Source organism: Lichtheimia ornata, assembly GCF_029851405.1.
Source record: "Lichtheimia ornata isolate CBS 291.66 chromosome Unknown scaffold00103, whole genome shotgun sequence".
NCBI classification, from domain to species: Eukaryota; Fungi; Mucoromycota; class Mucoromycetes; order Mucorales; family Lichtheimiaceae; genus Lichtheimia; species Lichtheimia ornata.
Window position 1 is genome coordinate 30701 of NW_026695423.1, and position 25487 is coordinate 56187.

Here is a 25487-nt window from a genome sequence, read left to right on the forward strand (position 1 = left end):
TCACAACAACAATGTCTCATTCTAATAAAGAGGATTGGCCATGTCGTAGTTGTAAAGAGATGAAGGGTGCCGCTAAGGGTCCGCAGGCTACCACTTCACTCCGACCAATCACTCACTTCTTCAACTTCAACTCCAAATTGCTCCACAACGATCCTCCCAAACAAGATGGCGTCTTCAATAATGGTATCCATGGCTACTCCGCTACACCATGATACTTCTTTCATCACCATACGACGACTTTCCAAACCAGGCAGGCCACCAGTACTTATACCACCACGCGCCGTGTCAGACAAGAAGGTCTTGTGATGTAATGGTTATCATACAGGACTTTGAATCCTGTTATCCGAGTTCGATTCTCGGCAAGACCTGAATTCGAATACGAGCTCAACATCTGAGCTTCAGTTCCTCTTTTGAGTCACGATTAATTTTTTGTGTCACGTTGCACGATCAATTGGAAGACTTGTAGTCGAGATTTTCTTTTTTTGAAAACGATCAAACGATTACCATAAGTAAAGGGTATAGGCAGTGATAATATGTCAACAATGCAAAGAGGAAAACCAAAGTATAACGACTTTTTGCTGCATGCTTTAAATGTAATGTGTATTTATGATCCCTTTTTGACTCTATAATCAGATAAAGATGCAATGTCTAATAGAAGCGATGAACCAAAGTAAGACGACAGGAACCAACCATCCACACTTTCTGCTCATGGAAAGTTTATTACTAATTGCACTTATACAAATGTCTATGTGTAGCTTCAATGAATACCCGGGTGGGGAGGACAATGTGTGAATCGTAGTATAAACTCGTCAGATGAAAACGGGCCACATCTTTGATATCATCAGAGCAAAAGGCTGAATCTTGATCCCATCAATGTTGATCCATATCATCCTGTCCTATTGTTTCTTTGAGGCTGAAGATTGGTTGCATGAACCCAAAACGGCATTTTCACATTGTCAATGCACAATCCACTTGGCGACTTTAGAGCTGGAGTTAAAGATTGGTACGCATCCATGGTGGGTGTTGAAGAAGTGAGCTGAAGGCGTGCACCAGCGGTAGCATAAGTCAAAGGCAACTCACTAATCAAAGACATAGCAATGTGTAAGTAAAGAGCACAGTATATAAACGCATCATCACACGTACCACACCATCAAAGGAAACGGGATCAATGATCAAGTACAATGACGACATGGGAAAACCAGTAATAATAAGCAACTATAAGACCCACGTTAGATAATCATCCTCCATGAGCAACCAAGAAACTATCGTTGACACATACCGAGCGAGGATGGAGACACATGTGGATCTAGCGCCCTTGTTGATGCTCCTTGAAATAGGCCCTGACTTGCTCACTAAAACAGGGATGGGCTTGCTGGATTGCATGACGTATAGCAGAGAGAAATGCTGGTGATAATAGCCTTGTTCATACATGGATGGTCGTGGTAATTGAATTGTTGCCCATGCAAGAAAAGGAGATCGTGATGAATTGAGCTGATGAATCAAGCACCTTTGCATACCAAGGTCGAAGGATGATCGAGGGTGATACATCAACCACTGATAAATCCACCTACCATCAAGAGAAATAGTGATCTTAGCATGATGGAACACGAGCCATAGTAAACGTGGTACCATTAATGCAAGCTGCCAAATGCCGATCCAATTGCTGCTGCATGAACAGATACTGCATTTGTCGCCATAAAGCTTTCGTGCTATAACTTCATATGTATTCGAAGAGCATAAACTGCTGGCGTTGTAGGCTACCGTTGCAGCTGATGTCCATCTAAGGAAATGTCAAAAGTGTGGGGCGAATGACTGGAAAGGAGCTGTGCAGAGATGGACTGTTTTCTTGCGTTGAAATGCGTAACGATGACGACTTTGAAGAAATGTAGTTGACCATGGAGAGGAGTTCGAGAACGAATGCTGTTGTCAATGACGATCGAAGTTGATTAGGAGGAGGCGGGTGGGAAAGGTAAACGTATAAGAAAAAGCCAAGTGGGAAGAAGAGATGCCTCCAAGTCCGGAATCAGCGGGACACGTGATTTATATAAGGTTGGTGATTTGACCATTGTAAAAAGGAGGTACCTGAGACAACCGGTGCATCTTCTTTGGTGTGAGATACCCATCCACGCAGGCAACTTTTATTTTGAATTGGATGTATACCTGTTCACTCGACTTAATCAATACGGCATGTGGATTAGAAAAGAGCGTGTACAACCTTCCCTAGCAAAGGCAATCCAAATTATCTCGATAAGCTACTAGTGATCGTCAAACTTACCCTCCATGAATCCCTTCATTAACATACATCGGGGTGATGCATAAGAAATCACGGCACGTTCTTATGATTAGAAAATAAATGTATCCTTGTCCATGACCTATTACTGCTAATTAAAGGAGGGTCGGCATTGTGGTTCAAGGACAGCCTACTATAATTTCGGGTTATGCCAAAGAATGTCGGGTTACAACCATACTTGGGGAGTAACACATAACGTGATCAGGTCAACGTTACTTTTGCTCTATCATCATCATCATCTTTTCTATGATCAGGTGAGATTCCATCATTGAGAGAAATTAAATCCGAAGAGCCGTGATACAAGATGTTGTAATTTGCTGCAAGTGCCTGATCCATGGTACAGGACCCTTGAATACAACTACTTGATGATATGCATTTGTGGCGGATCTTGATAAACGAGATGGTTTGAAGAATAGTAGTAGAAGAAGAGGATACATCTTTGGAAGAATGCACGGACACTTTACGGTTATCCACGAGTTCTTGAAAGAACGGATAGGGGCCTTTGTGTTGTGCAAGATAAACTTTCGGAAGAGGGCCGTGTAAGAAAGATCCCGTGCACAAAGAACACAATAATGAACAAAAGGTCCAGAACAACAGGAGTACATGTTTCATCATGATACCCACTTTTTTTTACTTGACAATGTCTATTTTTTCTTTTAATGAATGGGAGTGGCTATCAAGTTTACAGGTATCTATGCTATGACTTTCTATAATTGATTGACCATTTGAGTGGCAGACTAAGGGGTGGGGGAAGATGTCCTTTGTGATAGTAAATCAGCAAGCCAAAAGCAGCAATCCGGTAGTCGGCTCTTTCCGATTATGGTGTCCTGTTTGTAACCCATGACCATGAACATGACTTGGGCAGGCGTTGTTGACAAAGGATAAGGTAGAGAATCAGCTCATTCGGTTTGCCATTCCTTTTCTTCTTTCTCACCTTCTCCTCATTGCAAGCAATGTCAGGTTACGACAGTGCCAACGAATATGTTAGACCTCGACGACGCTATCCACGCAGCCTATCGCAGCAGCAGGATGATGGAGTATCAAGCGACCCATATGAGTACCAGCAACAATCATCACCACGACGACATCGTAAAAGTAAAAGACGAGGACACAAACAATCTGTGCGCAGTAATGTACATCGTCAACCTTCTCGTCGTCAACAACAACAAGCAGCAGCAGCAGCAGCATGGCACGCAGATCATGAGGCTATGAATGATGATGGCGATGATGATGACTTTGGATATCCATTTCTACCATTTCCATTTCCACCACCTCCACCTCATCTTGTGGGTCATGATGGATTTTATGGTCCTGATGAATTTGATCCATATGAAGAAGAAGCCATGTTACATCTAGATGAGATGGGTCGTTTACCACCACCACCACCACCATTTGCAGGATTTGGCCCTATGATGGGTCCTCATCATCATCATCCACCGCCACCACATCCATTTGGTCCTCCTCCTTTCAATATGATGCATCCACCACCATTACCACCACCCGATGAATACTTTTTGGAAGATGATGACCGAAATGACGATCGAGAAGCTATATCGGATGATGATGATGATGATGATTACAATAATCGACGACCCGTGGCACCAGTACCTCCTTTCTTGGATGAACATGTACCACCTCCTGGTTTCTTACCTCCTTTACCGCGCTTGGGCCCATTACCACCACCCATCCCATTTATGGATCATCCTGACATGGCACAACAACGACGACCCAAACGATCACGATCATTGCCAGCACGTAAATCAAGAATACCAGCAACAACCACCACGGAGACGTTGCATAGAAACAATAGCAATAGTAGTCGGGTATTTCGGAAACGACATCCGTCATTGCATCGAACAAGCTCAGTGTCATCGTCACCAGGTGCACGTCGGAGTACACAACAGCACGAGCCATTGCCACACGAGAGACCCCATGCCATGAGTGCGCCTGGATCACCTGTGGAACTTTATTCACCCACGATGGAAGATCAATTCCATGATGCTCTCTCTCATCAAGAAGAAGATCATCATCATCATCATCGTCCTCATCCTATTCCACGTCGACGTTCTATTCATATTGTTCCTTCCATGACACCTCATCCACCTCATCCACCACCACCACCAATGTCCATGTTGGGAAGACGTCATTCAGTGTATGATTCATTGGGTGCTGCTGCTGGTAATAATGACATGTTTTCACCACCTCAACCATTACATCCTCCAATGGCAGCACCACCACCACCACCACCACCTTTGGCAGCTATGGGATTACGTCCTGATCTAGGTGATGAAGTACCAAGCAACAATAGTAGTGCACCAGGTACACCTTGGATGCCAGCATCTTATTTTTCAAGTCCTGCTATGCCACCTGCACCTCATACACAACCACCCATGATGTCAGGACCACCACCAGCACAAGGTGGAATGGGCATGTTACCATCAACATTTGGTCCTCCAATGAATCCATTCATGATGGGTAGACCTCCACCACCCATGTCAATGATGTCCATGATGGGTCCTGGTGGTCCTGGTGGTGGTAATGGTTTACCAGGCATGCTTGATGATATGGGCGGTGGTGGTGGTGCTGATGGATTTCCTCCTCTTTCTCTTGGCGGTGGCGGTGGCATGAATCCAATGTTTGGTGGTGGTGGTGGTGGTCCAATGATGATGGGTGATACTATGATGGGACAACAAGGCGCTTTTGGAAATGGTGGCGGTCCATCCTCTATGCATCATCCTAATGGCGGTGGTGGTGGTGGTGGCGGTCCCATGGATTCAATGCACAATGGCAATCAACGTATGATGAATGATCGTGATATGAATGGTGCTGGTGATTTCGATATGGGTGGTGGACCTCCTTCAAGTTCAAGAGCTAATTCAGCAATGGGACATCATCATCATCATCCTGAAAGTGGTCAACAAGGTAATCATAATGGCGGACCTATGATGCCTCCTTCATCCATGATGGGAAACAATGGCCCTGGTGGTGGATCCATGATGCCCCCTCCTCATGCACAACATCCTATGATGATGGGGGGTCGACCTCCTATGCGAAGAAAATCATGGCTTGGTGGTCTCTTTGGTGGTGGTAGTGGTGGAGAAGGTTCAAAAGCTGCCATGATGGATCGACACATGTGGGATCGGAATAGCATGGTTCCCTTGGAAGATGCATTGGGTCATATGTCACTTGGTGGTGGTGCTGGTCCAAACCATGGTGAATCTCCTTCATCCATGCGATCCTTTGGAAGTGGTCTTTCTCGTAAAAGCAGCAGCAAGATTTCCAACAAGGCACAACAATTACAACGCTTCCCTGGCATTTGGTGTTATCGCCCAAGGAATATGATGATGATGCATCAAGGCGGTGGAGGCGATGAAGAAGGTGGTGGTGGTGGCAACGTATGGGCTCCTTTCAGCGTCAACAATCAACGCAAGTTACACCGCATGATCGACATGGGTGCTGGTCATCTGCCATCCTCTACCATTAGTCTCGATAGGGAAGAAAAGCTCTCTGGTACCATTCATCTTTGTCCTCGCAACATGATTGCTTATCATTTTCGGTCACTTTTATCCGGTCGGCCTGAAATACTCGATGTCCAATACATTCCCACACATGACAGTCAATTTGTTGTACGTCCAGAACATGACATGGCAGCTGGTGCTGGTGGTCATCCTTCTGCAGGCGCAGGCGCTGGAATGGCTTCAAAGTTAATTGGTTCAATGTTTGGCTCATGATACACATAACACACACACACACACACACACACACACATCTTTATCAAATAAAATACCCACTTTTGTTATATGTAATGATCATCGATACGGCTATCACGATAATGGTTTGGTTGCTTGGTTGCCATTCTTGCAGCACTTCCGAAAAAGGTATTTCGAGATAATTCTATAACACAATGGTGCTTCCATGCAAATGTTAAACCGCTATTGTGCCGTATGGTATTCTTGTATTCATTTTCGATTCAGAACGATTGTAATAGCCAACTTTAAAACCATTGTAAATAAACCGATATCATGCTGCATGAATGTTGCATAGGCTTACTTGATAACAGATAAGATATCGGTGAATGATAAACTATCCTATTGAGCAATAACAACCCGAAATATCAATAGTAGTAGTATCAACGAGAATCGATATGCATTGGCATTGAATTGGCTGCCACCAATAATGGGATCGTGGTTTATATATGTACTCTTCATGTCAATGCAGCCCTAAAGATTCGGGTAATGTATACACGGACATCATTTTGAAAGGGAAGTTATTCTCATCAACCATTATTATAAACCAAAAGTGCATCAGGTTAGTTTACAAACATCTTTTTTATTCTCTGCTGCTGCTATTGCTAATAGGTCGTTTTCGGGCGAATTCCACCAAAATGGCTACCACGACAAGACATGATAAACTTCGAATTGAGACTTTACTTTCTCCTCCTCCAACAGAAGAAAATGGCGGGCTTCCGTTCCTGCATCTACCACCACTTGAAATGCCCAAAATCCACGTTGCATATTCGCAACTTGCAAATAATGCCATGGCAACCCAACAGCAGGGTTCAGCGACAACAATAGCAAACAAGCCTAAACCCTTCTCCCCATGGACATCCTTTTGTGTCTTCCAAAGACGTGCCAAAGCAAAACGTAAAAGGGCAAGCCCATGGCAAACTCAAATACTTGAACAGGTCTTTGAACAAACAGCCTTTCCTACAAGTTCATTGCGGGCTGAACTCGGTTTTGAGCTGGGCATGACTTCGAGATCAATCCAAATATGGTTTCAAAATAAACGGCAGGCAGTAAGAAGATCGATCCGCCACAAGACAAGTTGGTATCCATGACAACGTTCCCTTATACATGATATCGAGACGTACATTTACCAAGAGAGTAATAAACACTTAACATGATCTTTAAGGTCGTTTTCATACATCCAGCGATTACTTACATTGTAACAGCTGTCATCCTTTTTCATCTCTACTAATAGTCGCTGTATCATCAACCCACCCTATAGCCGTGATTACAGCAAAAAAGATACATAGTTGCACAACATGATAATGCCATCAGCTGGGGCTCTGATTTTTTGTGTTTAGGATCCATCATGATATAAGATCTTCGACTATGGTCGGTATTTGCAAGCGACAACCATGCACTCTCAAGCAGCGTACCGCCATTTGATGCAGCAGCTGCATTCCACACATGACATTATTGGGTATCCATACAATGGGATCAGATAATCGTGCAGCTCATTCGTGGGATATCGATTTATTAGCACTAATAGTAGTAGTAAAAGCAGTCTAACGTATTGAAGAAGTCGCCACCTTTTCATCCTCTTGCTTTGCTATTTGACAGAGCTCTTGAAAGAACCTTAGGATAATAGAGACATCAGCTGAGAGGGATCAAACACATACACGTAATGGACTTACTTTAACTTGTCGCCTTTCTGATAAGCGGAAACAATCCCACTGGTACTTGGCATCACAAATAGCCGAGTTGAGCCTTTGCCATTCTCCCATGGTATCCTCCTTGGTTGTACGCCCATTTTCCTGATCTTTTCACCTGCATAAATCTCGTACATGCCTTTGCCAATGAAACATGCTACGCGTGGTCGATATTGTCGAATCTTGGTTGTGAGGATGGGGATACCAGCTTGCTGTTCACTCAAAGTAAGATCGGATTGTTTTCGACTGGTCCTTGTTGAAAGATTGGTAAAGCCTAATCGGTACAATCGTGGTAGATCGACATCATCCTTGTAGGTCAAAGGTTTATCCACCAAGCCTAACCATCATCATGTTGTTGTGTTATATCGGGGGGAAATCTTGAAGAGGTATAATCTCCACGCCAATGACACTTACCACTACCCGACAAACATGGCCAAAAGTGATTCGTAGGTCCTATACATATACAATCAATGGATCATGCTATATGAAAGAGAGAGAGTATGATATGACTTTTTACCTGCAAAATGGTGTCCTCGAGCGGCACTTGTCAAACCAGGGTTGATACCAATAAACATGACGAGTAGATCGTAATCAAGGTTGTCAGCCACTGCATTGTCCTTTGGAATGTCGACAGTCGACTTGGATTTCTCCACATTGTTGGTGTAGGGCGATCGTGGTGTTGTGTTGGTCGATCGTTCTTTTGTAACACGAGGCATGAAAGATCAAAGACGGAGAAAGAGATGCATGTCCGAAAATGTTGATCGCTCGATCAGTTATACACGCAGCAGCAGTTGACAGCTTCAGCTGAAATAATATAACATGGCATTAGGAAATGGTGCCAGCAGATGAAGTGGATTGCAATGGATCATGTTTTTTATTAATACTCACAGGTAGACATGTCATCATAATGAAAGCTAGTAGTATACGGGGATTGATCATTTTTGCATGGGATTCAGCAGCAACAATAAGAAAGCATAGCACGTTACGTGGGCAAGATCTATCACATTCGCAGACGACTTCTTTACCAATCTTTCTACGCTTACACACAAGAGGCATCTACATCCACCACATGGCTGCACGGCTTCGTATTAACAAATAAGGCGAAGAGGTTTCCTTTCTCAGACGAGAGGTGCAGAGGTTCACTTGACAGGTGGTTCGGGCTGCTGCTGCTGCTGCTTTGGCTCTGCATCTATCTTGGTACTATCCATAGGTTTCAACTCCATGCTGATCGTCTTTGAAGCATCCTTGTCATTCTTTTCGGCATTTTTTGCTGCTTTTTGGCGTAGTTTCCTGTAGTATACACTCATCATCAGTGGCAAGCTCGAATCCAGTCGTGTATGAGTTACCATAATTTACGTGCACGCTGATAAGCATTGTCCATACGCTTCACATAAGGCTTTTCGCCCTCCCCAATCACCATGACTCTTCGACCATCTGGGACCCTCACAATCAATGCTGGCTCCTTTGGCTTTTTACGGGTATAACGTGGGTGTGTGTCTCCCGTATAATACATATACATGTCGCGATTGTAGAAATGAGATAGGTGTTAAAAGCGTAGTGCGTGGCTGAGTGTGATAAACGCGTGCATGTAGTCTTTTCGTTTATTGGAGTCACAAGTTTGTATAACGATACGCATCAGAGACGCCACTTGGCCGATGATCTGGGGAATAAAAGACCGCAGAGTGGCGTGTTCATTGGAGATGGTAGACTCGCTCTCATGATCGCTATCGCCAGGAATTTAAGCAAGAGAGATCGAGCTGTAGCCAGGCAGCCTCCCCGATCCATAAAAGGCAACCTCTTCACCTTATTTGTGCAAAGGAAGAGCTAGGTGCGAGTCGCTCTCAAGATGAGCTGTAGCCAAGGTGGCCATCCCTCGTCCACAAAAGGCAACCTCTTCACCTTATTTGTGCGAAGAAAGAATAAAAAACTAGTGATGCGACTTTGCTATAACAAAATGTTGGGTTTTTTCCAAATGATTGACATATGATTATCTTCATTTAGAGTGCCATTTGGATGGAGGTGGATGATCGTGTTAGCCATGAGTATTTCAAAAGGATAGCTGCAGAGTAGTGGTCTTCCTTTGGTATTAACAAATAAGGTGAAGAGGTTGCCTTTTGTGGACGAGGGGTGGCCACCTTGGCTACAGCTCATCTTGAGAGCGACTCGCACCTAGCTCTTCCTTTGCACAAATAAGGTGAAGAGGTTGCCTTTTATGGATGAGGGAGGCTGCCTGGCTACAGCTCAACATGAGAGCGACTGCTGTCGCTGCTCAACAACCATCCCAGTTCCTAATTGGGGTCACACGTCCCTGCCAAAAGTCACTGGCCACAGCGATCATGAAAGTGACCACTTGTTCGCGCTAAGACGACTCATCCATGATAAGGGTTAGCTGGTGCTCATCCTCTAATAAAGAAAATGCATTGATGGATCTTGTGCACATGAATACTGTAACAGCTATCATGATGAAGGGTGCTTGCTATCTCCAATTCGGATTGTAGTAATAGCATACAAAGGACAACCATGCATTGATAAGAATTGACTCCTGTTTAATATCATTGTACAAAAACGCTAAAGGTATATTTACATCACGTCTAACTTGCAAGCATTGCCTCTGCTTCCTTCTTCTTTTCTTTTGCTAATAATGAAGAATCATGGTAAGCTTGATCCTGCTGCTCCTTTTCACTCGACTCACCTTTGGGCGCCTCTTCTGCAGTTGGCTCATGCGTAGGTACCTTGGGTAACTCCACTTGTTTTCCCGGTAATGGTTGTTCAGGTACCGAAGGCAAGTTTGCTTCGAGCTTGAGATGATGATGATGATGATGATGATGCTGTATATGAGAATCCAATCATTGCCTATAAATCTTTGACCTACCTCTTGTTGCTGAAGACTCTCAAGTTCTTGAAGGATTTCTTCTTCATCCTCGCTACTAATCTTGCCGCTCAAAAGTTCATCCACCTCCTACAAAACCAAAAAGAAATATGAGTACAATACCAAATGCGGTCCTTGCTTACTGATACTTGCGTTTTGATAGGCAATGGCATCTGCTGTATCGTCCATGAGTCGTTCTACGGCCTCGATAGAAGTCTCCTTGTGGATTTCCTTGAGCACCGAATTGCCTGTTTTGAGACCTTCCAACACTTGTTTCTCCACAAGAGCGTATTCAATCGATTGGGTCTACTCACATCTTGTCAATACACTGAATGGATAGCGTGTGTGCCTTTTTTCCTTATCTTACCAGCTCCTCGAGATTCAGCAACTGCTGCTCAGTCTTTTCCAAAAGCTGCTCCTGGTACTTTTTCTTTTTGAGAGCGAGCAAAGCACGTTTCTTATCATCCTGACGTAGAGCGTTTCTAGCGGCTTGCACTTCTTTGTCCAACACGATATTAATCTACAATGCCCATTAGCGTCCAAAGTAGATGAGACTAGCATGGAGCCAATGAATAAAAGCACACCTTTTTTTGATACTGCTTCAACTTGTCTCGTTGGATTTTGAGGTCTAGAATGGCCTTGTCCTGCGACGTAATCTTTGCTTTCGAATTGCCGGCACCCATTGTGATAAGAAGAGAGCGGGCTGTTGTTACAGGACAAAAAGGTCGAGTTGAATAAAGAGTGTAGTGATTCGAATGCACTGGCCTCCGCTTTATCTCCCCCTCCCATCTTGCATAAATGGAGAGATGTCCCCCTTTTGCGTCATTCAACGACCATGGTAACCATGGCAGCGACCATCTATTTTAGTATCCAGTGCAGTCTGTCCATATCGACGAGACATCACAGTATCATCCAATGATGATAGCATATGGTTGATTTGTCAATGGTGATAAGCACATCATGTATATACGAGTTTATAACACAAAGGACATTATTTATTGCATTTATGAGGAATCTACGAGGGCAAACTTTGCTGCAGCTTGATCAAAGAGATTCGATTTCTGATCCACTTCCTGAAGGAATGCATGTTGTGGGGCTGCTTCTCGAAGTTGACTACATTGAAAAAAGAGGTTAGAGGGTCTATGAGAATGATCTTTTCTACTACCCCTCCTGCTTACCTAATATATCGGTTGACCACATCGATGGGTTTGCCTGTCAAGTTGGCACATACAATCATGTTGACTAGCGTTTCAGGATCATCGCTATTCTGTTTTCCAAAAGAACGTGTGTCAATACCGTGATCCTGTATCCATCCCTAGTAGTTACCAACCTTGTTTAATGCTTCCATCAAAACACTTTCGGCTTCAGGGTATCGACCCAATGCAATGTTTGCTGCTGCTTGACCATTGAGAACCTTGATAGATGGCTCTGTGTTGGTCTGTCCAAATTCCTCAAAGATGTAAAATGCTTCTTGATACTTTTCACCACCCTAATGAACCCATATCAGAAACCTTGTCATGTAGAATCCTCATATTGGCATCGTACTTACCACACGCAAACCAACCCAAGCTTCCATCAACTGCAAAAGAAGAGCATCTTCAGCCCAAGACTTTGCATGTGCCACTTCCTTTCGTGCAAGATCAACACGATCCATTTGCAGATAAATTTGAACAGCCAAAGCGGTACTACATACATGTATGTATCAGCCAAAACGACCCTCCATCCAGTATCACGCATTTTCCTCACCATTCCAACTTTTTGGTGCGGTTGTGAAGGACCTTGAGTGCTTCATCCGTTTTACCATCATGTACAAGGATCGTGGCAACCGTTACTTGGATCGTTTGTTCCACTCGGTTAGCACCTTCTTCAAGGAGTTGCATAGCTTGTTGAATGGTCGTCTCGCATACATCGGTCTGGTTCTTTTGCTTTGCATTCAAGTAGACAGCCAAAAGACGTACTGCTTTGAGAGGTGCCTCGGCTGTGGTCTCTGAAATGTCATTGATGACGAGATTGTATTTTCCTTGGGCCACGTAGGAACGGTATAGAAGGGTTTGGGCCTCGAATTTGCCAGCAGGTGACTGAAGGACACGCGATGAGCTGACTTCATTGATAACTAGCTGATAGTTGCCGAGAGCAAAGGCATTACGGATGCCAAAAAGAACGGAATCTTCATCCATGGTAGAAGTGGTGGTGGTGGTAGATGAGGAGGAGAGGAGAGGAAAGCGCGACGTGAGCACACATCCAAATCAAGTCAGCTTTGTGTACCTCCCAGCGGCCCAATTCGATTTCCCTCCCGCCGATTGCATGATGATACGCACATCTTGAGAAACCTTGTTTGATAGTATTCCATCTAACAATAAACCTGCTCTTTGTTATCTTTCATTTTCACTATTGAGTCATAAAAAGGTTACTCATACATCAAAAGGATGAGGTCATTGTCATAGGTGATGTATACTTTGAGACAGTATTATCCAATCGTTCGCTTCATGAAGTAGTATGTTGCAAGATAAAGTGTAATGATATGAACATAAATGATGGTATCTTCTACAAACTGCGCGTAGGGAATAAAATGTGTTGAAGAGGAGAATGGGATGTATGAGAACTAACGTAAAAATGCAGAGAGTCTCTGTTGTGCAGGTGACCTTGGCATGAAAGTGAGTGAAAGAGGACGTTGTTTATCGGCAGCAAAATGATGTTGGCTCAAAGCTTTAAGCCAATCACCTCCATGGTGTGGGATACCACTGCTTCGCTTCATTGAACGTGGTGGTGCAGGCCCAGGTGTTGGTTGTTGTTGCGGTTGTTGTAGTTGCTGTTCTCGCTCTGCTGCTTCACGCTCTCGCCAATGTTGCCAAACAGCTTCATATTTAGTACCAGCAAATCTTGGTGAGTCACGTGGATCACCATCGACAACAGCAGCAGCAGTAGCCGTGTTGGTAGTAGTATTAGTGGTAGTAGTCGTTTCAACTATAGCAGTGGCAGGTGCTGCCGTTGTAGTAGTAGCAGTAGTGTTGGCAGTGGCACCTGTCATAGTTGATATCGTGGATGCTTGATCGGATTGTGTACTTCGTTTGCTGCGATGCGATAATATTTTCTCACTTGGTACCATTGTTTCAAAGAATGCGGCTGTGTCTTCACTCAACGCGGCCATGGTATCATCAAGAATATCCAACATGGTACGCCCAGCAGGATCTTGTTCATCCAACGAGTCAAAGTACACTGTGCTTGGCGTATCTTGCGTAGATGATTGATCTTGATCCTCCAGTTGTTTCGTCAATGCTTCATTCATGTAGGATGAATAAAGAGACGAATGCCTATTGGTGTTCTCAATGTGCTGGTGTGTTGTTTCAAAAGGTGGATCATTGATCATCAATTCAAACAATTGACTCCAACATGCTTGTGCCTTGACTAAATCCAGCTGCATTAATTTTTCCGGCTCATAGCGTGGTACGGGTCGTTTTGGATCATCTTGATGAGTGTCGTTCCTTGATTTGTGATTGTTTCGCCTTGGTAAGAGGATCGACTTGCAGATATCACCCCATCGACTTTCTTGACATGGTAGTGATGTGGTGGATGTGGCGGTATGATTGCCTAGTTTTTTACTGCTGCTTCGTCTCTTCAAGGATGCCTTTCGAAACAATTTGGAGCCACCCAATTGCGATGAAAATGAGAATGATTTGGTGCTCATGGATGATGATAAAGAGGGTGAATGATCTGGCAAGAGATGGCTGATAGCATCAAGCCGTATGCAAGTAGGCGCAAAGATGATTGCTAAGTTTTCAGCTGACATTTTGTTTTCATCACAATGACAACTGATGGTATGGGCTACCGCTAGCACAAATGAAAGCAAGCTGCCATGCCATGGTGGTAGTGATTTACACGTTGTCACAAGCCGTTGGCGTCTCTCATGGTTATCTACATGTAAGAGAAAAGGGTCGGTGTGGATGAAACGAGGTCCCTGCATAAGAAAGAGAAAAGCATTTCTTATTACCTGTTGTACTTTCAAAAATGTGAAGGAATTCAGGTTGATATGAACGTGGGATTACGGGCTCGGAGAGTTGTTGCAAAAAGCGTTTAAATAGACCAGCAATTGTATGCACTGGGATCGTGTCCAATGCTATGCAGTCGGGTTCGCGGGTTTCATTAAATTCTCTTAACAGGCGTTCAATCGTTGCGGAGGATCCTGATCGACGAAATATCCCTTCCACATGCAATCCTTGCACATAAAAAGAAGAAGGGCTTATGCTCAGCAACCATGTTGTCGAATTGTATGCTCTTGTTGTATCATGTGGAATGCTTACCACGAGTTAGCAATTCCTGCTTGCATTTGACAAGTACGATAGGGATGACGTCGGTATCATTATTGTGTTGTTGATGATGATGATTGCGTTCGTCGCTATTGCTGCTGGCAACGGGTTTAGAAGAATCTAAACCTGTTGGAGGTAGACACGCTCGATGGCGGTCAAAAGATGATTTTTTGGCATGCCGTCGCCAAATTGAGGCACGTAAAGATGATCGCTGATTTTTCATCATGTTCAAAAAAGAAAGGTGAAAGCAACAACTAGTAAAACGGGGGAGGCGGATGGAAAAAAAAGAAAAGGAAGAGAACCGAGTTACTATTCTGCCGTTGTTGCTCTTAGCAGTGGTGGTGGCAAACAGTCGAATTTGGATTCATAACACTAGTAATAAGATCTTTATTGTCTTTATCATTCGGGAATTTATAGCTTTTAGCTTTTGACCGGAAGATATAGATGATCGTAAACACAATGCAGGTGTTACGCACCAACTTTCGAAGGAGGGTAAACAAGGAAGCCGGGAACATTTACACTTGTGGATTCGATGAAGATGCCATCGACTTTCCCTTTCTGGAACGCACACTCATACAAACATTATGATCCTCATTGTCATCCCCTTCCTTTCAAAGCCAATAATCCCATATCCCCAGCATCTTGGTATCCCTCAGCCTGATCCAATACTGTTTCTCGCCATGCATAAAAGACTTTAAAGTGGACGTGCAACAATGCGTGTTGTGTATTATTTCTTTTTCGTGTTGATCATGATACAATTTACTCGTCATCCTCCTCAACAAGGGTCATGGCAATACGATCCAAATCACGTTGGCCATCTTGGGTGATGCGACGACCACTACATCATGTAATATAAGCACATGATCCACCCTATCCACTCTCTAGAAAAGAAACACTTACCCCTTCTTGTCCTGTTCAAGGACACCAATCTTCTCAAGAGCTTGGAGAACACGACGGTTGATGGCACCAGAGGCATCAACGTGGTGAGAAGGACGGCTACCACGGTTGATACGACCACCATGGACCTTCTTCAAGGCACCAACACCAACGCACTTGCGAATGTAAATGTGACGAGCGACCGAAGCTGTAGAAGAAAGAAAGAAAACATTTAGAGTCTGTTGTGTAGATAGGGTCGTCATTGTGGATAAAGCGTATGGGTTGCGTATCGAATGACGACGACGTGTGTTGTTGCTATGGCAATTGTTGAGCGATATTTACCAGCACGGACAAAGAACCAATCGGGATCATAGGGAGCCAACTCCTTGTGAGTACCGGTCTTGACAATGTCAACCCACTTGGGGATCTCGAGCTTGCCAGTACGCTTCAAATAAGCAGAGTAGGCCTTGATGAACGCTAAATGCAACAACAATGTGGGTCAATGACGAAGGATACGATAGAGATCTCGTTGTCCATTCCTACCATGGGCGTTGACGTCCTTGACAGTGATACCAGCCATGGCTATGTTTGGTCGAAAAGAGGGAGGTAAATCTTTTTCAGGCGACCGAAAATTTATTTGACTGAGAAACAATTTCTGTGGCGCGATGGCCTCCTTCAGTTGAATGCATGGGACTTGTATCTTGCTACTTTCAATATTAGTTACCATCATTAGAGGGGCCTTTGAATGGAAAGTTATCAATCATCGACTTGGTAGTAGCTGTCATTTTGTCTTTCAATCCATTACGCCGGTATGGGCAATCGCATGCACGTTACCTAGCAACCACAATATACGTTGATCCATAGATATAAAGAAAGTGGATGACAATGATGATGCAGAACTTTATACAGATGTTTCTTCAATGCTAATGATATACATTGATTTCATAGGCGGGTAGGGTGTATAATGGTGGTGCATTAAATAGACGAAGCAGGGATAAACCAGGTTTGGACAAAAGTTGAATAAGCTTGTTTCAATTGCTTGTTGGCATTTGCATCTTTTTGGATGAGTGTTTCGGTATAGATGATGCCATCATAGGCGTATGCTTTCGCCCGTTTCATGTTGCCATGATCAGCTTCTGCAGCATCTCGGATTCTCTTGAACTGTGTTCCTGTGTGGTGGCATACGTCAACAAGCTTGTCGAGAGTATCCTCCTCATCGCGGATTTGATGTGACAAAGCTCCTTTCGCAAGAGCATACAGCATTTGGACATACGATAGATTGTGGGGCGCCTGCACAAAGAGTCTTGGCGTGATTGGATATCGATGCATAAACCAGAAGACCATGAGATAAACAATGGCAATATTCATCATCAAACAATGACATCATGGAAACCAGTAATAAAGCTAAGCAGCTACTGATAATGACTACAAAGAGCATGGTATGAGTTAAGCCTGGCCCATACAAATCACCGGGCACTTACCAAATAGCAGGATCTTAATGATATGTAGGATAGACAAAGGAGATGTGTGATAATGCTGGTGACAAGAGCCTTGCATATACATGCTTGTGCATGAGATTTGTTATCTATAGGAAGTCATTCATGGATTGGCGTTAATAAAGTGGTCAGCCTGCTGCAATATCGATAACCCACCACCTTGAAAGGAGTACGCCGTGTACACGCCATGAGGTCATGGTTCACTTGAATCAATGCAATTGAGAGTTTTGCATATGAAGTGAAGCTGTTCAGCGGTGACAAGTAGCTGATGGACGACGTTTGGAATGAGCAAGTCAATAATAAAAGTTGTGTGGAAGAGCTAGCATTATGCTGGCTGGCCTGTTGATAACAATCACGTGCACAATGGGGCACCGAACCCATTCAAGCGCCGCCAGAGAACGAAAGATAAAAAATGAGCGCCGAGGCGCTGCGCAGCAGGTTTCTTTTTTCTCTTTGTCTTCGCAGGCTCACTGTACCCTGTTGTGGACATATTGGTACCGACATAACTTACAGAGCACGCCGGGAGGCATGAGATCTGTAGGGTTTTTGGGAAATCCTTCGCCTGTAACGCATGTCAACCCCACCTTGGTTGCAAAGTGCCCCCCCTCCACTTGCAATCTCCTCGTTTGTACACATGCTGAAGGTGCCCCATGTGGAGAGGAGGGGATGGTTTTGTGCTTCAAGACAAGTTTATTATGGCGACGAAATGAGCACGTGCTGATATCAGCTATTGCCCTCGCCCGATCCAGAGTGCTAGTGTGCTAAAAAACCTGCTGTGCAACAGGAAAAAGGTGGTGGATAAAGATGTATGATGTGGGGGTTACTATGTTAAGGTATGTGGGGATCAACAAGTTTCAATCGTGGATGGGGTGTTTACAAAGGTTCTGTGGGGCTAGGCTATCCTAAATGGAGGATGTGGAGGAAAAGAGCTACATAGGAGGAGTGGAAGAAAGGAAAAGAGAGAAAACAAAAAGCAAAGAAGAGAAGGAAAATGGGTTCTACGAGGTAGCAGATGTTTGGGATCCATGATGATCTCCTGTTGATGTATCCTTTTCGAGCCATTGGATGAGGGATTGGCCGTGTGATTGTTGTGTGTTGTCGTGTTGTTGGATGGTATTGTGTTGTATGTTGTCCATTTGTTGTAATAGCGTACAAAGTAGTGGCCATTGTTTTATCCAGTATTGGCATCTCTCCGATGATTTGGGCTTTGATGTCGGGAGTTGATTGAGTAGCCATGATATGGGATCTTTGATGTTGGATGGCACTGCCAATTGTTGGTGCACTTGTAGGCATTGGGTAAGGTGTGCTCTGGTTGTTCTGTTGTTGGTGTTGCAGTATGGGCATCCAGTGGGTTTACCTCCTGGTAACCAGCCAAGTCTCCATCTCACGCATCGGCTACGTTCCATTTTTGACATGGGTATCCACATAATAGGATCAACTCCCAAGTTTGGACGACATGCTGTAAGCAATATGGATCTTCGTCGTGATCGGTACACTGAGAGTCTTTGTGTTAGGAATTGGCGAAGAGTTTGCTTGAGTTGCTTGCGATCGGTATTCGCTGCTGGTTTTGGCAAAAGGTCTTTCCATATGGTGTTGGTACTAAGGAGACTACGCCATGAGCCCGTTCGTGTTTTACGATTCCTTATGATAGGTTGTAGGTTGTGCAGGAGGCTGTCATCAGGTAGGTTGTGAGCTCTGATTAGGAATTTAGCTTGTAGTATTGTAATACGATCCTCCATGCGTGGTAGATTTGCCAAGTGGCACATGACTTGTGTACTTGCAGATGCACTACCGCCATAGATCATGCGGAGGCAATTGGATTGGGCTTGTTCAAGTACTGTAGATAGCTTCCTTGGTATTGTGTGTATGGCAAGACCATATTCCATCTTTGGTCTGATGAATTGGCGGTATAGTCGACATGCTAAGAGCCGGCTAAATCCACTAGGGCGTAAACCAATTGCATGTAGAATACGCATGGAGCTCAAGGCTGCTTGTGTGCGTGTATGTATCAGTAGAGATGTGTCAATGGTGCCATTTTTCTTAAAGGGGACACCAAGGTATGAGAAGGTTTCATCACGTGGAATAGGTGTGCCATATAGTTGAAGCTCAGCTTGATCCGGTGGTGGCTCTGTTTCTGATAGTACAACACACTTTGATGGGTTCCATCGATAGCCGAGAGTGGTGCTGTGTTGTTCACAGGTGGCTAATAGTTTCGGAATCGATTCCCATGTACCAAGGATGACAACATCATCGGCATATAGTAAGCTGTTGATTTTTTGGCCGTCAATCGAGACATGGGCAGGAGGGTCAGCTGATGGATTTCCATTGTCTGCTACTCGTAATAGTGTGGGGAGGGAATTGATGTAGTGTGAATATAAAAGAGGGGAAAGCACAGATCCTTGTAGCACACCAGTACTTGGTTGGAAACGATGCGATGTGTGGTTGCTGATCAACACTTCTATAAAGACATCATCAAACATGTTTTTGAGTAGTGCTAAGAATGTTGGTGGAATAAAAGATGAAAGAGCTTGCCAGATTATTCTTCTGTCTACCGTATCGTAGGCGGATTTTATGTCAAGAAAGACAAGTACAGGTGGTGAGCCATTTTGCTTGCGGTGTAGGAGATTGATTTCATGGAGGCATCGGGCTTGGTCAAGTGCACTTCGTTGTGTGCGGAATCCTCCTTGGACGATGTCTAGTGGTGGGCCCATAGTAGTGAGATCTGGGAGTAGGCATCTTTCCAATAATTTCCTGAATACTGATGTTAGGCTTATTGGGCGGAAGTTTGCTGGGTCATCGGGAGATCCTTTCTTGTGTATTGGTACGACTTGAGCGATTCGCCAATAGCTAGGGACTTGTGCATTTCGCCAGCATAAAGTAAAGAGCGCCAATAGGATTGGTGTGAGTGAGTGTGTGATGGGCTTGAGCATTTCACTCTTAATATGATCCACTCCTGGGGCTTTGTTGGTGGGCAGTATTTTGATAGCTCGTTCGATCTGGTCTTGGGTGAAAGGGCTATCATCAAAGCTATTGGGGCTATCATTGTGGTTAATGGAAACATGGGTTGGTGGTAGCACGTGTTCTAAATCTGGGGTATGTGTATGCATATGCATGCCACTATAGACCGATTGTAGATGGTTGGCCATTCGCTTTGCTGCTGCTTCTGGGCCTGCAGGATCAGCAAAAGTAGGAGAAAGTGTGCGATTACGTTTAATTTTGCTGATAATGGCTAAGGCTTTGGTGAATTCACCATTGGCCACGTTGTTGCAGAATTGTTGCCAAGTATGTCTTCGTCGTGTGTTGACTGTGAGTCGCACTTTTGCTCTTGCTTCTTGATGTTTGATCCACCAAGTGACCTTGTTCATGCCTTTGGCCTTGCGCCATTTGCGGTAGCAGTGTTCACGGTGTGCCATTGCTTTATGAATTTCCTCTGTCCAAAACCATTTTGTTCGAGACTTGGGGGTGCTAGATGGCTTGGCACCAATAGTTGTATCGAGAGCATCGTATATTGCTTGGTTGAGGGATGTTGCTAGGCTTTCTATTGATGGGTTAGTTTGGCTATCGGAGATGGCATTAGTAAGTATATGCGTTAGCTCTCGCGTGTTGTTTTCAAATTGGTCAATGTATTGTTGTCGAGGTTGTGATTCAGATAAGCGGTGTAGGTGCCATTGTCGACGTGGGGTTGGGGTTGTGAGTGGTGGTGGATTAGATGGCATGTCGAATTGGAGGTGCGTGATTTTGTGATTCGAGTCAAGTGATAATTGATCTTGTATTACCATTGCTGGGTTAAGGAGTCGGTGAGTGCTAAGGAAAAGGTCGATGATGCTAGTGCCATTGTGACAAATGAACGTAGGTTGGCCTTTTGCTAGGTCAGCGTTCCAGATGTAGAGGCCATGTGAGTCAAGCCATGATCGGAAGCGATAGCCTCTCACTGTTGTAGCATTATCGCCTACTATAGGCCCTAGCCGTGCATTGAAATCTCCGCATATGATTGTGTTTGTGGTGTTAGTATAGGTGAGGGGAAGTGAGTTGAGGATGTCTATAGCTTGGTCATCAGGGAGGGAGGGTGGTAGGTATACGCAGTGTATGAGATAGTCACCAAGGGTACAGGAGATAGTGTAGGATTGGTATTGGGTATTTGGGATGGTGATTCTGGTAACGGGATATGGGTTGGTAGGGTTGACAAGTAGGGCAAGTCCCATTTGACCCCTGATTTTGCTGCCGTTAATGGGGATTGCATGTGTGTGATATTGGGTCCAGTGTGTAGGGTATTGGTGTGGAGGTAGTAGCCATGTTTCTGTTATGAAGGTAAGGTTAGTGGTTTCTATATGGGTTAGTATGTAATCAATTGTGATTCTTGGAAGGCCAGTGGCATTCCAAAGAGCGATATTGACAGTTGGTGTGCCTTCATAAACGAGGCGACCCCTCATGTATATCGGAGTCGTTGTTTTCTGTGGGCTCATTTTCAGTCATTGCCGTATCGGTGTCATTGGGATTGGGGGTAGCTGGTGTTGTTGGTTGTTGGGTATCGTGTTGGTTGGTGTGGGCGGGTTGTTGGAAGTTTGCTGCAGCTTGGGATTGTTGGGAGGCTGTAGGTGGTGGGGTGTCTTTTTTGCCAAGGATCTCGTTGAGTTTGTCTTCAGTGATGAGCTCTTGGCGATAAAAGCTTCGGGCAACTGCATAGCGTACTGGTATGCGGATGATGGTGAGTGCTTTTCGGAGGCGTTGCTTATAGAGATTGGTGGCAATGGTTTGGCGTTGGGCGTTATCAAGGTCCTTGTATTTAGGATCTCGAAGGCGTGTTGGGTCATCAGGGCTGAATTTGTCCATTGGGTAGATGCCTTGTTCAGCCATAAGCTGTTTAAGCTCTGCTACATAATCATTGTGTGTTAGGACTGCTAATACCTGATAATCAGGATAGTGGATGTCGAGGACACGGCCATTATCAATGCCGAGTTTTCTAAAACGGGCTCTCACGGCGTTGGTGCGTATGCGAGATTGGGAGTAGAAGTAAGTGTATTGAAATCCATGGGTTGATGATAGGGGTTGAAAGGCCCTAGCTGCAGCTTGTTTACGGCGTTGGATTGTTGCTTCGGTAGGTTGATGTCGACGTCGTAGCTGGTTGACTCGGTCTGGTTGGTGCCATGGGTTGGTGGATTTAGTGGTATGTTGGCTATTGGTAGGTTGGCTAGGTTGGCTGTATGTGGGAGCATGGATCGATGCTGATGTTCCTGTGTCAAGCGATCGGTGATGGTTTTGAGTTCACGGAGTAAGTTGTCCTGTTGTTGCACTTGGGAGCGGAGTGAATTTAATTCTGTCATAATGCTGCTGACAGTGGCTGGTAGATCTTCCTGTTGGTTGGGCAACAATGGTGGCCGTGAATTCAAATGCTGAGCCTCTGCTTGTTCTGCTGCTTCCATTTCATCAGCCCAATTGCCGGAAGGTGAGTCGAAAAGGTATTCTTCAGTGTCGATAGTGGTGTTCTCTTCAGGAGCTGGTTGAGTTGCAGGGGCAGATGCGGGGTTGTTCTCCAAGGATGGCGCTGTGTCGGTTTGGTTGGAGTGGTTTTTGATTGCTTCAAGTACTTTGTCATGATTTGGTTGCTTTTGGCATTTACGACATGCGAAACGAGGATGGCGGTATGTATCACGGGAATATCCGTTGTGTGAGAGAGTAGCTTTGTTGTTGCATTCGGGGCATAAGAGCTCGGTGCGGAGTCTGTCGAAGTTGGTTATGAGATGATGTTTCTCATTGTCGTTGAGACGAGTGAGCTTTCTGGTAACTGGGCCCATGATCTCGCGATAAACGCGGTGGCTAGGTCGAGTGATTTGGTGTTTGGTTGTTTGTGTTGTTAAGCGAGTGATTATATGAGGTTGTAATCCACACTATGCAGGTGTGGAGTATCGGGAAGAGATGAGATGGGGATGGTTTTGTGGCGGCCTTCACGCGGTCATCCCTGTAAGTACTTGGGTCTGTTGGCTCAAGGAAACTAACAGCCACATGCTTAAGTATATGTCTTTAATGAATGTTCATAATGAATAAATGAGAATGATCTATAATTTGACTACTTGTCGTCTTATGATGAGAATGTGTGCATACGATGTGTTGAAAAGATAATTCATGTATGTATGTATCCATGGTGATTGCATTGTGGGCTAGTGTACGTGGTTGAGTGCTTTTGAGTATTGGTTGCCATGTCAGCTGCTTCTGGAGGTGGGTTCGTGCCTAAAGAATCACTACATGCAAGCTTGTTAACGTCATGACGCATTGTTTGCAGCATACTACGTGCTGCTTTGTTGCAGTGGAATTTGAGTCGTGTGCCATTTGATCCTGTTGCCGATTGCTATTGAATGAAGGCCGTTAGCCTTGATCTCTGGGAACAGCCCTTCTTATTCACTTTGCTCTATGATTGTTAACGTGGGTCAGTCGCGTGTACATACACCCCACTACCACACTCTCTCTTGCACACTCCCCTACTGCAATCAAACGTAACAACACTCATTCCACCAGCTGCTATTAGCAAGGTCATTACTCCCATTGGCTCAAGTTACTTGCAACAGCCTGCCTTGTGGCCGTCATCACGTGAACAGCAGATAGCCATTGCATAGAAGCAGCTTTATTTACGTGTAGTACCTTGCTTTGATACATACGGGTTCCTGTGGATGATGCCATATCAGCTATCAAGTGCGCCGCGATACAAGCAATCTTCACCTGGTTGAGCTGCGATGGGAGATGACTTGGAAAGGGATGAATCAACAGCCGGATGGAAAAGGAAGCATATCAGCAGCAGCGATCGCATGATGGCTCTTTCGTATTGGACTTGCAATGGTTATGATGGATGGATGCAATCAAGTGCGGTGACACAAAATCTTGGAATGTTGCTTTGGTTACTTGCCGCGTCGTCATCAGGAACGATGGATCATATCGCGTGGATACGGCTGAGGGTGGTGATGATGGATTGGTTGGCATTGACAAAAAGTGTTTTACAGCCATGGATGCTATTGGAATACCCAAGTCAAATCATGCAGCAACCATTGTCGAATCAGGGATCATGATATTTATGGCGGCAGCTATTTCCTTATCATATCTACACTACCATTTGCTATTATTCGACTACATTGAATGAAAATTGGATTCAACGTAATGTTTTTTCGGGGTGTCATGCTATGAGCTCATATGGGCAAGGGATGTGGATCACTTGGTTGATGTCTAGATTGAAAGAAGGAATAAAAATTTGAAGGTTGGGAAGCGAGTTTGGATCATTTACGTCATCGTATCGAGATGCTTTTGAAAGCTTCCTAGTAGTTCACCTGATGATAGACGAAAGGCGTGGCAATGGTCAAACACTTGTATTGCAAGATGATAAATCCGAGAGTCATGATGCCCAACATTGTAAATGCTTGTTACATAAGCTTGGTTCATTGTAAGCTTGATTCCTTATATTCAAGGAAAAGGTGATCTTTTTTCATGTCAATGTCCTCCCTCATACTAGAGTCAGAGGTGCAGGAGACGTCTTTGTGTAATAGATTCAAAGCCAACACTTCTGGGTAAATCCTATTGGTGGAAAGTGCATGATTACCCTTCCCCTGTGTGCCTGTAGTAAGGTCTGCCTATGATAGCCCGTACGGAATGGTTTGTTCTTATATAAGGTTGCATAGGATAACGTTAGATGAAAAACGTATAGGTGAACATGGTATGTTCATATACTTGTATCGCGTTGTATCACAGCAGCTCACTCCTCGAACATAATAATGAATTAAGCTTACAATGAACCAAGCGTAGTACGTAACAAGCACTATGTTGGGCATCATCACTCTGAATCAATTATCCTCGTAAATCAAGCGTTTGAGAATTGCCACTGCCTATCATAGTGAGCTAGAAAGCTTTGACGACAAAGGGAGAAAAACGTGTTGATACGATAACGTAAATGATCGAATCTCGCTTTCCGGCCTTCACATTTATCTTTCACCTCCAATCCATAAACCAACCAAGTGATCCATATCTTGCCTATATGAGCTGAGATGATATCCCAAATATTACGTTGAATCCAATCTTCATTCAATGAAAAGTAAAAGAATAGTATATGGTAGTGTGGATGTATATAAACTAATACTACGATAAAGGGCAGCATCATTGCAAATTGAATAAGATCCGGATGAATCACATCGGAGGCAACAGGAATAGTTGTGTCATTTCATTCTTGGTTGCTGGAGAATAG

General features: G+C 44.4%; 10 protein-coding genes and 1 non-coding gene across 11 annotated transcripts; 2 read left to right on the forward strand and 9 right to left on the reverse strand.

Moving 5' to 3' along the window:
• Positions 1-296: 296 nt before the first annotated feature.
• Positions 297-368, forward strand: O0I10_011874. The gene has a single exon. It is a non-coding gene; the product is annotated as a tRNA-Gln (tRNA).
• A 2875-nt stretch (positions 369-3243) lies between these two features.
• Positions 3244-6021, forward strand: O0I10_011875 (uncharacterized protein; the record flags this gene model as incomplete). Its single annotated transcript, XM_058491834.1, has 1 exon — positions 3244-6021. The coding sequence occupies one exon, from the start codon at positions 3244-3246 to the stop codon at positions 6019-6021; it is 2778 nt and encodes a 925-aa protein (XP_058337391.1).
• A 1559-nt stretch (positions 6022-7580) lies between these two features.
• On the reverse strand, positions 7581-8440 carry O0I10_011876 (uncharacterized protein; the record flags this gene model as incomplete). The annotated part of the gene is made up of 4 exons (XM_058491835.1): positions 7581-7650; positions 7710-8061; positions 8139-8177; positions 8242-8440. The coding sequence occupies 4 exons, from the start codon at positions 8438-8440 to the stop codon at positions 7581-7583; spliced, it is 660 nt and encodes a 219-aa protein (XP_058337392.1).
• Positions 8441-8863: 423 nt separating this feature from the next.
• O0I10_011877 (uncharacterized protein) lies at positions 8864-9243 on the reverse strand (the record flags this gene model as incomplete). Its single annotated transcript, XM_058491836.1, has 2 exons — positions 8864-9014; positions 9071-9243. The coding sequence occupies 2 exons, from the start codon at positions 9241-9243 to the stop codon at positions 8864-8866; spliced, it is 324 nt and encodes a 107-aa protein (XP_058337393.1).
• A 1072-nt stretch (positions 9244-10315) lies between these two features.
• Positions 10316-11276, reverse strand: O0I10_011878 (uncharacterized protein; the record flags this gene model as incomplete). The annotated part of the gene is made up of 6 exons (XM_058491837.1): positions 10316-10359; positions 10417-10522; positions 10597-10683; positions 10747-10899; positions 10961-11113; positions 11178-11276. 6 exons carry the CDS (start codon positions 11274-11276, stop codon positions 10316-10318), a joined length of 642 nt encoding a protein of 213 aa, XP_058337394.1.
• A 321-nt stretch (positions 11277-11597) lies between these two features.
• O0I10_011879 (uncharacterized protein) lies at positions 11598-12770 on the reverse strand (the record flags this gene model as incomplete). Its single annotated transcript, XM_058491838.1, has 5 exons — positions 11598-11706; positions 11772-11860; positions 11924-12082; positions 12143-12278; positions 12340-12770. 5 exons carry the CDS (start codon positions 12768-12770, stop codon positions 11598-11600), a joined length of 924 nt encoding a protein of 307 aa, XP_058337395.1.
• A 425-nt stretch (positions 12771-13195) lies between these two features.
• Positions 13196-15123, reverse strand: O0I10_011880 (uncharacterized protein; the record flags this gene model as incomplete). Its single annotated transcript, XM_058491839.1, has 3 exons — positions 13196-14505; positions 14582-14806; positions 14892-15123. 3 exons carry the CDS (start codon positions 15121-15123, stop codon positions 13196-13198), a joined length of 1767 nt encoding a protein of 588 aa, XP_058337396.1.
• A 533-nt stretch (positions 15124-15656) lies between these two features.
• O0I10_011881 (40S ribosomal protein S19) lies at positions 15657-16353 on the reverse strand (the record flags this gene model as incomplete). Its single annotated transcript, XM_058491840.1, has 4 exons — positions 15657-15735; positions 15798-15981; positions 16116-16250; positions 16317-16353. The coding sequence occupies 4 exons, from the start codon at positions 16351-16353 to the stop codon at positions 15657-15659; spliced, it is 435 nt and encodes a 144-aa protein (XP_058337397.1).
• A 395-nt stretch (positions 16354-16748) lies between these two features.
• O0I10_011882 (uncharacterized protein) lies at positions 16749-17117 on the reverse strand (the record flags this gene model as incomplete). The annotated part of the gene is made up of 1 exon (XM_058491841.1): positions 16749-17117. One exon carries the CDS (start codon positions 17115-17117, stop codon positions 16749-16751), a length of 369 nt encoding a protein of 122 aa, XP_058337398.1.
• A 1150-nt stretch (positions 17118-18267) lies between these two features.
• Positions 18268-21048, reverse strand: O0I10_011883 (uncharacterized protein; the record flags this gene model as incomplete). Its single annotated transcript, XM_058491842.1, has 1 exon — positions 18268-21048. The coding sequence occupies one exon, from the start codon at positions 21046-21048 to the stop codon at positions 18268-18270; it is 2781 nt and encodes a 926-aa protein (XP_058337399.1).
• A 628-nt stretch (positions 21049-21676) lies between these two features.
• Positions 21677-23061, reverse strand: O0I10_011884 (uncharacterized protein; the record flags this gene model as incomplete). The annotated part of the gene is made up of 2 exons (XM_058491843.1): positions 21677-22491; positions 22536-23061. 2 exons carry the CDS (start codon positions 23059-23061, stop codon positions 21677-21679), a joined length of 1341 nt encoding a protein of 446 aa, XP_058337400.1.
• Between the last annotated feature and the right edge of the window lie 2426 nt (positions 23062-25487).